This window comes from Oncorhynchus mykiss, chromosome 28, assembly GCF_057628025.1.
Source record: "Oncorhynchus mykiss isolate SJ-2025 chromosome 28, ASM5762802v1, whole genome shotgun sequence".
NCBI classification, from domain to species: Eukaryota; Metazoa; Chordata; class Actinopteri; order Salmoniformes; family Salmonidae; genus Oncorhynchus; species Oncorhynchus mykiss.
In genome coordinates this window covers 3,242,934-3,257,185 of record NC_143049.1, presented here as the reverse complement: position 1 = coordinate 3,257,185, position 14,252 = coordinate 3,242,934, and the positions used below count along the sequence as shown (strand labels likewise).

Sequence of the window (14,252 nt, the reverse complement as noted above, 5' to 3'; positions counted from 1 at the left end):
ATCTTTGCTTTTAATGAAAACTAAACTCATAGACTACCATCGTTCATCATCAGAGGGAATATAGAATAATCAATAACCATGTATTGCCATCAAGAAAATGCCTTATTATCGCTTCATGAAAGAGTGATAGCTAAGTAATAACTGATCTCAACAAATAGTATATTGGTTGACTATTGCCATATAATATGAATTTATATAGGTCAATGGTAAAAACTTGCAGAAACATACATTTGCCAATCAGGATAGTGTACTTCAGAGGGAGTGTTGGGGATTTAAGGCAGGGGTCCCCATTACATTCAGCCGTGGGCTGACATACAGTAGTTGTAAATCAATTGTACACTGAAAATTGCCCACAATATTCCCAATCAGCATTTGACGAAAACAGTATAATTTCTGACCTGGGATATGATCACATATGTCTCTATTTATGCGTTTGATTACTTGGGAACAGATTTCCTGAACGAAAATCAGTTTGACTTCATTTCCTGGTGATTTTAGTGTTATGTCCAAGAAAAAAATATGTAATTGTTTTATTTTGATCAGAAAACTTCGGGGGCCCAAATAAAATGCCGAGTATTGGGGAACCCTGATTTAGAGGGACGTAATTTTTTGTGTGTCCCACACAGACGGAGAGTGTGCGCAAGCCTGTGATCCACTGATATCATGTCTTCAATATTGGAGAGGAAGTGATTTAGCACAATCCTAGAAGAAAATAGCCATTCACTGTTGAAAATCTGAACCCATTCTGGTCTCAGGTTGGGACCGAGGGGCCGGGCCGCCCTTACTTGCTCGGTCGGCTCTAGAACGAGGATCTACTGTGTTGTATTGTGAGTTTTCATCCGCAAATCGTGGAAGATGGCCGACGTACCGGCGGAGTGCACCATCAAAGTGATGTGCCGTTTCAGGCCCTTGAATAGTTCAGAGGTGACCAGAGGGGACAAATACATCCCGAAGTTTCAAGGGGAAGACCATGTGGTCGTCGGGGTAAGTTGGTTGCCATAGCTATTTATTTATTTGTCTGCAAGCGAGTGCCCTCGACAGTGCGCTGCGCCACTGGTGATCGGCCAGTGTCAGAACAGTAGCTAGTTAGCTTAGCTGGCTAACATACCTGTCCACCCACATCAGCTATGTTTTGCACTAACGTTAGTTGTAGGCTAGCTTACCCACACCATCGCCGATCAGGACAGTATTTTTGGCTAACAATTGGTGGCCAGTTAAGTGTGTATAAGTAGCTAGCTGTATTTCGCTGATTTGGCGAGTCGACTACAGTCGACGTGATTAGTTAATCTTGCCGTATCGGCTAGCTAGCCAGTCAGCTGTCACTAAACAACAACAATGGCAGCCAACTGCTTGCTATGCCTTTGCTAACGGCAGCTAACTACACTAGCGCCAACGTTATGTGCTAACAACACGTTGCCTTCAAAATAACTGCACATATTTTGAGGTAACACCCTAAATCTGCTGGTATTGAGTTAATTTATCTAACTAGCTAACGTTAGCTTTCAAACCATAGCAATGCTTGAAATTGCTATCTAGTAGTTAGGCCAGTAGAACTGGCAATGGCAAATTAACTAGTTGGTCTAACGTTAGCTACACCCAGCAGCAAATATGTTTCACTAGCTAACTAGTATTAACTATTTAATCAACAAGATCACTGACAAGCGAGCTATGATGATGATGCCCCCTGACCCTAGTTAATTTAGTCAAACAAGACTGCTGTGGGATACAGAACACAGCTCAATACAGCACTGTGACTGTATCAAGAGCAGAATTCAGATGCAATACATTTCGTTCATTTATGACCACTGACAGTGCATGTGTTTTGTAGCTAGAATTGATTCATTTCATAGTCTGTAGCCTAAAATGGGTTTCTAACATGATGTAGACAAATACATTTCGTAATGATGTTATTGTACTTGGCTACATTAGTTATCTCTGAACATATCTGGTTACAGTTACACCACTGGTCCATTAGTAAATAGATTCTTTGGCCTAATTAGTCATCTCAAATGGCTCCCTGTGTAGTGCACTACTTTTGATCAGGGCCCTATGGGGGGTTCTGTATATAGGGAATAGTGTGCCATTCAAGATGCACACTCGTGATCATAATATAATAGCCATATCTAGCAAAACCAAAGTGCCAAAGGCTGGGCCTAATATTGTGTATAAGAGATCATACAAGAGGTTTGGTAGTGATTCCTATGTTGAAGATGTAAAGAACATTTGCTGGTCTGTTGTGTGTAATATGGACTAAGCAGAAACTGCACTTGATGTATTTATGAAATTGATTATTCCAGTTACCAATAAGCATTCAACTATTAAGAAAATGACCTGGCCTTCATTCCTTATTTAATGGAAAAATAAATGGGTTTGAAAGATAAAACAATGTACTCGCCATATATATAATGCCATATTTCCATATTTGCGCTACAGGCCCTCAGAATAAGAACGATATGAGGAATAACCTTCCTTTGTCATTGTTCAAACAGAGCTTTAACTTTACAATGAAAGAACATAGAGTAACTCCAACGGAACCAGGTTAGAAATAACTGGACTATTCCTCAAATTGACAGTAAAGCAAGACATGAAAAAGGATGGTTAAATATTATATTTTCACCACAAGATATCCTCCTGTTTCTCATGGACTTTGATGCACTGGACATGCCGCACCAAAGCCAACATCATTAAGCCTATAAAGCTTTTTACTGACAGAAATAAATTGTAGTTCAGTAACTTATTTGCACCGAGTGTGTCCTCACAAATCTTCACCGTCAACCTACCTTTCAACACAGTCAGTGTCTCTTGTTTTCATTTAGGTAGTGCACTATTTAAGCAAAAAGGCACGAGGGGGTGTGGTATATGGCCAATATAACACGGCTAAGGGTGGTTCTTGTGCTCAACGCAGAGTGCCTGGACACAGCCCTTCGCCGTGGTATATTGGCCATATACCACAAACCCCTGAGGTGCATTATTGCTATTATAAACTGTTTACCAACAGAATTAGAGCAGTAAAAAGCAGTTTTGTCATACCCGTGGTATACGGTCTGATATACCACGGCTATCAGCATTCAGGGCTCAAACCACCCAGTTTATAAATAATAATAACACACTTTGGTATAGCCTAGTCCTAGGATGGCCTAGATTTGCAGGCTGAATGAAGAATTACATAATTCATGGGAAACACACTCAAGATCAACAGACCTTTGGCGGTTATTGCTTACTATATGTCATCATGGCTATTGGCTACTGAAAGGGATGCTCAGTGGGGATATATTTGGGCCAGGGGTGGATCTGTCAAAATAGGCAAGCTGGCCTAGTCCCATCATCCAAGTTGGAAGATAATAATATAGTGTTTCGTAATATAAAATATATTTAGAAGGTGATGGTTGTCTCCAGTGCTTGTTTTGTTTACATTTCCAGGGCTTGTGACATCACTTTCCCAGCGTATTATCAGCTAGTTATAGGATCTGAGTTTAGGCTTATCTGGCTGTGTAACTAGACTCCACATCTCAATCTGGGCCTAGAGGTGTAAAAAGGACTATCAAATACATTTGATTGATTGATTAGTACCATGACCTCCACTGATGCTACCGTTGTGCTTAAAACAGACTACCCATAACCCACCTTCAACACACACACACACAGAGCACCATGAGAGTGTGCTACTTTTAGCTTTTGCAGTGGAAACTAACAGCAGGAGGAGAAGGGGAAGAGGATTGTAACTGGGAGTAGCCTCCTATTCAGGCAGTTATTACCAATGCTATTGCTTAGCAGATAGTTTATGGGGGGGTGGGGGGTTGCTAAAGCACTTGTCCTTCAACCCCTTAGCTACCCCTGCGGCTATTTATTTTGCTCTCTGAGTGATCTTGGATGTATCACTGGCCTATTGATTAGAAGTGTTTGTACATTCAAGACATCAGATTTGCCTAAAGGGTGGAAGACCAAGAAGCCAGTAGTAGAATGTGTGAAAGAGATCACTTCTAAATACTAAAACAATGGTTTCACTGTGTTATCATGATTATCACTGAGTAATCATTGTTTCCGGCTGCAGTGTAGTGGAGGTAACTGGGGCACTGCCTTCCAGACTCATGATGACTTTGAACTGGGGGCTGTGCTTAGGCTGTACTGTTAGTAAGGGGCCTGGCTGACCTGATGTTATGGGTACAGCTACAATACTCGGCTTCAGTGGCAGTCATGAGTTTGGTCCAAATGGCACCCTTTTCCATGTATAGTGCAATACTTTTGACCAGGCTCTGCACGATATAGGGAATAGGGTGCAGTGCACTATAACCAATAGGGTAACAATTGGGACGCAACCTCAGTCTGGCTATGTTGTGTCTGGCTGAACTTTAAGTGTCAAGTCTCGTGACTGACCAGTAGGTCAGGTGATGCCAGGCAGATAACTGTTTATATTTAGAGTCATATTCCTGTAAAGCTTAGAACGGATCTCATGTCAAATGCTGTTGAAGTAATATAGTTACAGGTTCACCAGCCTCATCTTAAGCCCATTCTTGTGGGAAGCTGCTATAGACCACCGAGTGGTAACAGCCAGTATCTGGATAACATGTGTGAAATGCTTGAAAATGTATGCGATAACAACAGAGGTATATTGTCTGTGCGACCTAAATATTGACCGGTTTTCATGAAGCTGTCCACAAGCTTCAAACTGTAACCAGCCTGCAACCTGGTTCAGGTTATCAGTCAACCTACCAGGGTATTTGAAAACAGCACAGGAATTAAATCATCCATATGTATTGGTTACATCTTTACTAATGCTGCAGAAATCTGCTCTAAAGCAGTATCCACATCCATCGGATGTAGTCATCATAATATAATAGCCATATTTAGCAAAACCAAAGTGCCAAAGGCTGGGCCTAATATTGTGTATAAGAGATCATACAAGAGGTTTGGTAGTGATTCCTATGTTGAAGATGTAAAGAACATTTGCTGGTCTGTTGTGTGTAATATGGACTAAGCAGAAACTGCACTTATGAAATGGATTATTCCAGTTACTAATAAGGATTCAGATATTAAGAAAATGACTGTAAAAAGTGTTAAATCCCTGTGGTTTGATGAGGAATTTAAAAATGGTATGGTTGACAGGGACGAGGCAAAAGGAATGACAAATACGTCTGGCTGCACAGCTGATCATCAAATGTAACTTTTTCCACATTTTGTTATGTTACAGCCTTATTCTAAAATTGATTGATCGTTTTTTCCTCTCATCAGTCTACACACAATACCCCATAATGATGAAACAAAAATAGGCTTTTAGAAATTTTGGCTAATTTATGAAAAAATATAAACAGAAATATTCTGTTCACACTGAAGCACCTTTGACAATGATTACAGCCTCGAGTCTTCTTGGGTATGACACTGCAAGCTTGGCACACCTGTATTTGAGTAGTTTTTACCATTCTTCTCTGAAGATCCTCTCAAGCTCTGTCAGTTTGGATGGGGTGCGTTGCTGCACAGCTATTTTCAGATCTCTCCAGAGATGTTCGATTGGTTCTGACTTCTAAACTTGAAATATTGTTAATCATAAGGTATTCTATGGAAAGGATAATGGCCACTGGTTGTTACACCAGAAGTTAATGGTTATCTGTAGGAGGAATGTATATGGTGTAGTCAAGTAAGGTTGGATATGAGCCAGTGGCTTGGAATGTACTGAGGAAAGGCAATTCATTTTATTTATTTATTTAACCTTTATTTAGTCAGTTAAGACCAAATTCTTAACTACAATGACGGACTACCCCAGCCAAAGCCTAACCCAGACAACGCTGGGCCAATTCTGCGCCACTTATGGGACTCCCAATCACGGCCGGTTGGATTTGAACTACAGTCTGTAGTGCCTTAAACCGCTGCGCCACTCGGAATAAGGGTTAATAAGGGTGGAGCGCTATGGATGAGTGAGGAATGGGGGCCGAGGTCAGGTCACATTAAGGAAGAAGGAACAGTTTATTACCCACATCACTTAACTTCCTGCCTAGCAATAAAGCTGTAATGTTTAGAGGGAAGGATGAGACTTCACCTAAATTGGGGTATGTATACTTGTGCTGGTGGGAACACGTATTTGTCTGTTCAGCTGCCTGACCTATTGGGTGAATAAACTTGGTTTGAGCTTTAATAATCATCTGTGAGTTTTTACTCTGTTAATTTAGAACCTTCCAGGCTCTGGCTTGGCCACTCAAGGACATTCAGAGACTTGTCCCAAAGCCACTACTGCATTGTCTTGGCTGTTTGCTTAGGGTCGTTGTCCTGTTGGAAGGGGAACCTTCTCCCCGGTCTGAGGTCCTGAGCGCTGTGGAGCAGGTTTTCATCAAGGATCTCTCTATACTTTGCTCCATTCATCTTTCCCTCAATTCTGACTAGTCTCCCAGTCCCTGCTGCTGAAAAACATCCCCACAGCATGATGCTGTCACCGCAATGCTTCACCGTAGGGATGGTGCCAGGTTTCCTCCAGACATGATGCTTGGCATTCAGGCCAAAGAGTTGAATCTTGGTTTCATCAGACCAGAGAATCTTGTTTCTCATGGTCTGACAGTCTTTAGGTGCCTTTTGGCAAATTCCAAGCGGGCTGTCCTGTGCCTTTTACTGAGGAGTGGTTTCCGTCTGGCCACTCTACCATAAAGGCCTGATTGGTGGAGTGCTGCAGAGATGGTTGTCCTTCTGGAAGGTTCGCCCATCTCCACAGCAGAACTCTGGAGCTCTGTCAGAGTGACCATCGGGTTCTTGGTCACCTCCCTGACCAAGGCCCTTCTCCCCGATTACTCAGTTTGGCCGGGCGGCCAGCTCTAGGAAGAGTCTTGGTGGTTCCAAACTTCTTCCATTTAAGAATGGTGGAGGCCACTTTGTTCTTGGGGACCTTCAATGTTCAATGAAAGGTTTTGGTACCCTTCCCCAGATCTGTGCCTCGACATGATCCTGTCTTGGAGCTCTATGGACAATTCCTTCGACCTCATGGCTTGGTTTTTGCTCTGACATGCAGTGTCAACTGTGCACTGTCAAATACATTTCTAAAAACTATTTTTGCTTTGTCATTATGGGGTATTGCGTGTGGATTGCTGAGGATTTTTTATGTATTTTATCCATTTTAGAATAAGGCTCTAACGTAACAAAATGTGGGGAAAAATCAAGGTGTCTGAATACTTTCCCAAGGCACTCTATACACACAGCACTGATTACATTGTGGTTATGTGAATTCCAGGACAGATAGTATTTTGACCTTTTGACCATATGAAATGTGACCAACCTGATTCAAGTGTGCTCCATTATTCTGAAGCTGGACAAGTGTCTGGCCACAGCCCCAGCCTTCTGTTACAGCTCATGATATGGTAAAGGGGTTCCCATGATGCTGCTGAACATCAAATCCACCAGGTTTTGTACGTTGCCTGTGAATGAAGTAAAATATCATCACTCAATAAACCAATTGCAAGAGAATTAATGCTCACTACTTTGGAAGTAATTTATATGCTGATAAAGGGACTGTATAGTTACAGAATAGATTCAGGCCCGGTGACGCTGACGCCGTTACTATGCAAACAGCTGTGTACGTTGTTGAATTGTTTTATTTTTTCTTTAACTGACTTGCCTAGTTAAATAAAGGTTAAGAGCAAATTCTTGTTTACAATGACGGCCTACACCGGCCAAACCTGGACGACGCTGGGCCAATTGCCCTTTGGGACTCCCAATCACAGCCGGATGTGATACAGTCTGGAATGGAACCAGGGACTGTGGTGACACCTATTGCACTGAGATGCAGTGACTTAGACCGCTGCGCCACTTGGGAGTGCAAAATGCTTGCTGATGCTGATATTTTTGTTATTTTCTGCCTGAGCTATATTTGTAGTTGACCATCCATTTTTTTTGCTACCATCCATTCATTTTTGCCCTACAAAATAAATGTTAAACTTTGAGAACAGGCATGTTGTTTTGGGTTAGCAGACGAAACCCCCAAATGCTAACTACCTAACTTGCAAATCCGAGTTAGTTATATCTTTGTCCAAGTTGAAATTAGTTGACTTGCTAGCTAATGTTAGCTAGCCAATTTGAGTTTAAAGATGATTTAAAGAGAGGTATACATCCTATTATTAGCTAGCATCCAAGTGCCTGCCCTAACGTGAGCTATGCACATCTTCCTCTTACATGCATGACACATGACACGTTAGTTTGATAGATTTAACGAGCGACAGTATCATTCATCTGTGGTATCATAAACTAGCCTGGCCCGCTAGCATTATCAAATCATGTTGTATAACCTAGCAAGCTCGTACCAGCTATCTACTTAGCTAACGTGCTAACCATCACCAGTGGTTTGACGGTTGACAGGCAGCAGAAGAGACCGCTTCGGATGTAGTCCATTCTTGGCCATCTGGCAATATTGTTGGAATTTTGCACCGACTTTATGGAAGCCAATTTTCACTCCTATTAGCCAAGCAAAATGTGCATGCGTTGGACATATCATATACAGACTTGACTACAAACATCCGCATGGCAGCTGGGCAATTGGTCGTCACTGAAAATAGTGGCCATGTAAGTAATCCATAACTAACCTTCCAGTATGTCATGACGAACTCATTTACAAAACTCACTTTTGGAGGAGACTGACTTTATGACCAAAATTATCCTATTTACACTTTGTAGCCAATTTAGGCGTTTTCATTCATCCTGATAATTACTGCTGGGAGGGCACTGAGACGATCTGGTCTGCCCCCAGATCAGGCCAATGGTCTAGTCCGACGTGGCTGTGTCTGAATGGTTCATGTCCATCTGGTGGATAGGAAGGGGGAGAGAGGAAGGTTTTTGCACAGACAGAACTGGGGCCTTATCTGTCAAGCATTTCAGAGTGAGTGCTGATCTAGGATCAGGTCCACCCTGTCCATTTAATCTTATTCATTAATATGATGAAAAATGCTAAACTGATCCTAAATCAGCACTCCGACTCTGAGTCACTTTATACAGTTCTTCAAGCTGAACCACCAAAGTGCCTATAATTAAGCAAAAAGGCACGAGGGGGTGTGGTAAATCAAATCAAATCAAATTTTATTTGTCACATACACATGGTTAGCAGATGTTAATGCGAGTGTAGCGAAATGCTTGTGCTTCTAGTTCCGACAATGCAGTAATAACCAACAAGTAATCTAGCTAACAATTCCAAAACTACTACCTTACAAGTGTAAGGGGTTAAAGAATATGTACATAAAGATATATGAATGAGTGATGGTACAGAGCGGCATAGGCAAGATACAGTAGAAGGTATTGAGTGCAGTATATACATATGAGATGAGTATGTAAACAAAGTGGCATAGTTAAAGTGGCTAGTGATACATGTATTACATAAAGATGCAGTAGATGATATAGAGTACAGTATATACGTATACATATGAGATGAATAATGTAGGGTATGTAAACATTATATTAAGTAGCATTGTTTAAAGTGGCTAGTGATATATTTTACATCATTTCCCATCAATTCCCATTATTAAAGTGGCTGGAGTTGAGTCAGTGTGTTGGCAGCAGCCACTCAATGTTAGTGGTGGCTGTTTAACAGTCTGATGGCCTTGAGATAGAAGCTGTTTTTCAGTCTCTCGGTACCAGCTTTGATGCACCTGTACTGACCTCGCCTTCTGGATGATAGCGGGGTGAACAGGCAGTGGCTCGGGTGGTTGTTGTCCTTGATGATCTTTATGGCCTTCCTGTGACATCGGGTGGTGTAGGTGTCCTGGAGGGCAGGTAGTTTGCCCCCGGTGATGCGTTGTGCAGACCTCACTACCCTCTGGAGAGCCTTACGGTTGTGGGCGGAGCAGTTGTCGTACCAGGCGGTGATACAGCCCGACAGGATGCTCTCGATTGTGCATCTGTAGAAGTTTGTGAGTGCTTTTGGTGACAATCCGAATTTCTTCAGCCTCCTGAGGTTGAAGAGGCGCTGCTGTGCCTTCTTCACGATGCTGTCTGTGTGGGTGGACCAATTCAGTTTGTCTGTGATGTGTACGCCGAGGAACTTAAAACTTACTACCCTCTCCACTACTGTTCCATCGATGTGGATAGGGGGGTGTTCCCTCTGCTGTTTCCTGAAGTCCACAATCATCTCCTTCGTTTTGTTGACGTTGAGTGTGAGGTTATTTTCCTGACACCACACTCCGAGGGCCCTCACCTCCTCCCTGTAGGCCGTCTCGTCGTTGTTATTAATCAAGCCTACCACTGTTGTGTCGTCCGCAAACTTGATGATTGAGTTGGAGGCGTGCGTGGCCACGCAGTCGTGGGTGAACAGGGAGTACAGGAGAGGGCTCAGAACGCACCTTGTGGGGCCCCAGTGTTGAGAATCAGCGGGGTGGAGATGTTGTTGCCTACCCTCACCACCTGGGGGCGGCCCGTCAGGAAGTCCAGTACTCAGTTGCACAGGGCGGGGTCGAGACCCAGGGTCTCGAGCTTGATGACGAGCTTGGAGGGCACTATGGTGTTAAATGCCGAGCTGTAGTCGATGAACAGCATTCTCACATAGGTATTCCTCTTGTCCAGATGGGTTAGGGCAGTGTGCAGTGTGGTTGAGATTGCATCGTCTGTGGACCTATTTGGGCGGTAAGCAAATTGGAGTGGGTCTAGGGTGGAGGTGATATGGTCCTTGACTAGTCTCTCAAAGCACTTCGTGATGACGGAAGTGAGTGCTACGGGGCGGTAGTCGTTTAGCTCAGTTACCTTAGCTTTCTTGGGAACAGGAACAATGGTGGCCCTCTTGAAGCATGTGGGAACAACAGACTGGGATAGCTAAGGGCTGTTCTTATGCACGCAACGCGGAGTGCCTGGATACAGCCCTTAGACGTGGTATATTGGCCATAAACCACAAACCCCTGAGTTGCCTTATTGCTATTATAAACTGGTTACCAATGTAATTAGAGCAGTAAAAATAAATGTTTTGTCATACCCATGGTATATATACCACGGCTGTCAGCCAATCAGCATTCAGGGCCTGAACCACTCAGTTTAATACCCTCTGTGGTTGACTTTTTAAATGTATTCTTATGTCCATTATTGCCATCTCATTAGAATGGTATGTGCTTTGTTTTCTCCCTCCGCACAGCTCTCCGAATTGGCACCTTATTCCCTACATAATGCACTACTTTTTACCATAGCACTATATAGGGAATAGGGTGCCATTTGGGACACAGACCATATTTGATGTAGGCTACCTAGCTCATTAGGCCAGAGCTGCAGAGCTGAAGCCCAGAGCTGTGGGAGTGGGGAGACGAGAGCCACAGCACTATTCTGCATCCCAAATGTCACCCTATTCCATATATATTACACTACTTTGACCAGCTCGCTATATTGGTTATCTCTTGTGGACAGACTACGTAAACATGAACATGAAAATTATCTGACCAAATTACGGAAGATTTTAGTTCTGGGATAACCGAGATTAATACTGTATATACAGTACGAGTCAAAAATTTGGACACGCCTACTCATTCCAGGGTGTTTCTTTATTTGTATTGGCATTCTCTCAACCAGCTTCATGAAGAATGCTTTTCCAACAGTCTTGAAGAAGTTCCAACATGCTGATCACTTGTTGGCTGCTTTTCCTTCACTCTGCGGTCCAACTCATCCCAAACAATTTCATTTGGGTTGAGGTTGGGTGATTGTGGAGGTCAGGTCATCTGATGCAGCACTCCATTACTCTCCTTGGTCAAATAGCCTTTACACGGCCTGGAGATGTGTTTCGGTTCATTGTCCTGTTGAAAAACAAATGATAGTCTCACTAAGTGTAAAACGGATCGGATGGTGTATCGCTGCAGAATGCTGTGGTAGCCATGCTGGTTAAGTGTGCCTTGAATTCTAAATAAATCACAGACAGTGTCACCAGAAAATCACCCCCACACAATCACTTCTCCTCCTCCGTGCTTCACGGTGGGAACCACACATGCGGAGGTGATCCGTTTGTACAACGAGTAGGTGCACATATCTGTCTCACCTACTCTGCTTCTCACAAAGACATGGCGGTTGGAACCAAAAATCTCAAATTTGGACTCATAAGACCAAAGGACAGATGTTCACCGGTCTAATGTCCATTGCTCATGTTTCTTGGCCCAAGCAAGTCTCTTCTTCTTATTGGTGTCCTAGTAGTGGTTTCTTTGCAGCATTTCGACCATGAAGGCCTGATTCACGCAGTCTAATCTGAACAGGTTGATGTTGAGATGTCAGTTACTCTGTGAAGCATTTATTTGGGCTGAAATCTGAGGTGCAGTTAACTGTAATGAACTTATCCTCTGTAGCAGAGGTAATTCTGGGTCTTCCTTTCCTGTGGCGGTCCTCATGAGAGCCAGTTTCATCATAGCGCTTGATGGTTTTTGCGACTGCACTTGAAGAAATTTGAAAAGTTCTTGAAAGTTCTTCCGCATTGACTGACCTCCATGTCTGACTGACCTCCAAGTAATGGACTGTCGCTTCTCTTTGCTTATTTGAGCTGTTTGAGCTATAATATGGACTTGGTCTTTTACCAAATAGGGCTATCTTCTGCATACCACCCCTACCTTGTCACAAAACAACTGATTGTCTCAAACGCATTAAGATGGAAAGAAATTCCACAAATTAAGTTTTAACAAGGCATACCTGTTAATTTTAATGCATTCCAGGTGACTACCTCATGAAGCTGGTTGAGAGAAGGCCAATGGTGTGCAAAGCCATCACGGCAAAGGGTGGCTACTTTGAAGAATCTAAAATCTAAAATGCAATTTGTTTAACACTTTTTGGTTACTACATGATTATTTCATAGTTTTGATGTCTTCACTATTATTATACAATGTAGAAAATAGTCTAAATAAATCAAAACCCTGGAATGTGTAGGTGTCCAAACTTTTACCTGGTACTTTAGGTAATAGCTTGCCTTTTGGGACGTAGCATGGGTTAACATTCAGTGGAGGCTCACCAGGGGTTTATTGGGCTGTGTGTGTGTGGAGTTGATCATGGCGTTGTTTTAACAGAGTGGTGGGGTTTTGCATTTGTTGGTGGTTATAATGAGCTTTTTCTGTTGAAGAGAGCTGTGTGTCTTGGGTGTGCATGTGAGAGCAGATTGATACCTTTTTGATAGCTCATTTGGATGGTATAGCCCCTTACTGTGGCACACTTTGTGGGCTTCATCTTGATTTTAAAGCTGTGTTTAAATTGAATGTCAGACAAGTTGTTAAATTCATTCTCTAATCTCTCGCGCTCTCTCTCTCTCTCTCTCTCTCAGAGCAAACCGTTCCAGTTTGACAGAGTGTTCCAGCCCAATACGACACAGGAGCAAGTATACAACGCCTGCGCCCAGAAGATCGTCAAAGGTGAGCTCTCCTCATTCACTGTTCATGAACACTCTCCCTACTGTAGGTGTTTTGTTAATGTGTCCATGCACAAACCCGAGGAGAAAGAGGAGTAATTTTGCAGTGACTACTGCCTTCTGGCTGTCTATTGGGTTTCTTTTTGTGTATTTCTGTGACAGGGGTTGAGTACAGAAGACACATATCTGTCTTGTACGAATGAATAAAGTAGTCTTCTTCTTTCAGATGTTCTGGAGGGGTACAACGGGACAATATTTGCATACGGACAGACATCTTCCGGCAAAACACACACGATGGAGGGTAACCTCCATGACACAGATGGAATGGGGATCATCCCCAGGATAGTGCAGGACATCTTTAACTACATCTATTCCATGGACGAGAACCTGGAGTTCCACATCAAGGTAGGTACTGGTTAGTACTCTACGAATACATCCCCCTGCTTGCCTCCTCAATTGCACTCTTTTCCCTAGATAGTGCACTACTTTTGTCAGAGCCCATAGTTTCTGGTCAAAAGTAGTGCATTATGTAGGGAATAGGGTGCCATTTTGGGATGCAGATTTGATCTGTCCAATTAGAACAACTCTTCCTACTCTCCATAGGCAGCGTGCTAACCTTGAATTGCCGCAGCTAGTTCAAAGACACTCCGTAGAATCACTTCACTTAACAGGTTTTTAAAACCTATTGATTTCTCTATGTGGGATCTCTGCTAATAAGAGCTGACTCTTCTCTTCCAGGTTTCGTATTTTGAAATTTACTTGGACAAGATTCGGGACCTCTTGGATGGTAATGTCCCAGGCAGAGCCACTGTCCCAATGGCACCCTTTCCCCTACTTTTGACCAAGGCTCTCTGGTGAAAAGTAGTGTACTACGTAGGGAATGGGGTGCCATTTGGAACACACATTGTATAGCGCGCCTCTCTTTTTGGCTCGTGGCCATGCT

At 43.0% G+C, this 14,252-nt stretch overlaps 1 protein-coding gene across 2 annotated transcripts in view; it reads left to right on the top strand.

Annotated features, from left to right (window-relative positions):
* The first annotated feature begins 521 nt into the window (after positions 1-521).
* The window catches only part of LOC110508336 (kinesin-1 heavy chain), a 31,327-nt gene continuing 17,596 nt past the window's right edge, over positions 522-14,252 (top strand). Inside the window, exons 1-4 of one of the 2 annotated variants that reach the window (XM_036966125.2) lie at positions 522-984; positions 13,226-13,313; positions 13,536-13,714; positions 14,048-14,096. In XM_036966125.2, the coding sequence (XP_036822020.2) occupies positions 856-984; positions 13,226-13,313; positions 13,536-13,714; positions 14,048-14,096 (445 nt within the window). In that variant the 5' untranslated portion in view covers positions 522-855. The remainder of the gene's footprint in view (positions 985-13,225; positions 13,314-13,535; positions 13,715-14,047; positions 14,097-14,252) is intronic. The other variant, XM_036966124.2, reaches the window with a different exon arrangement.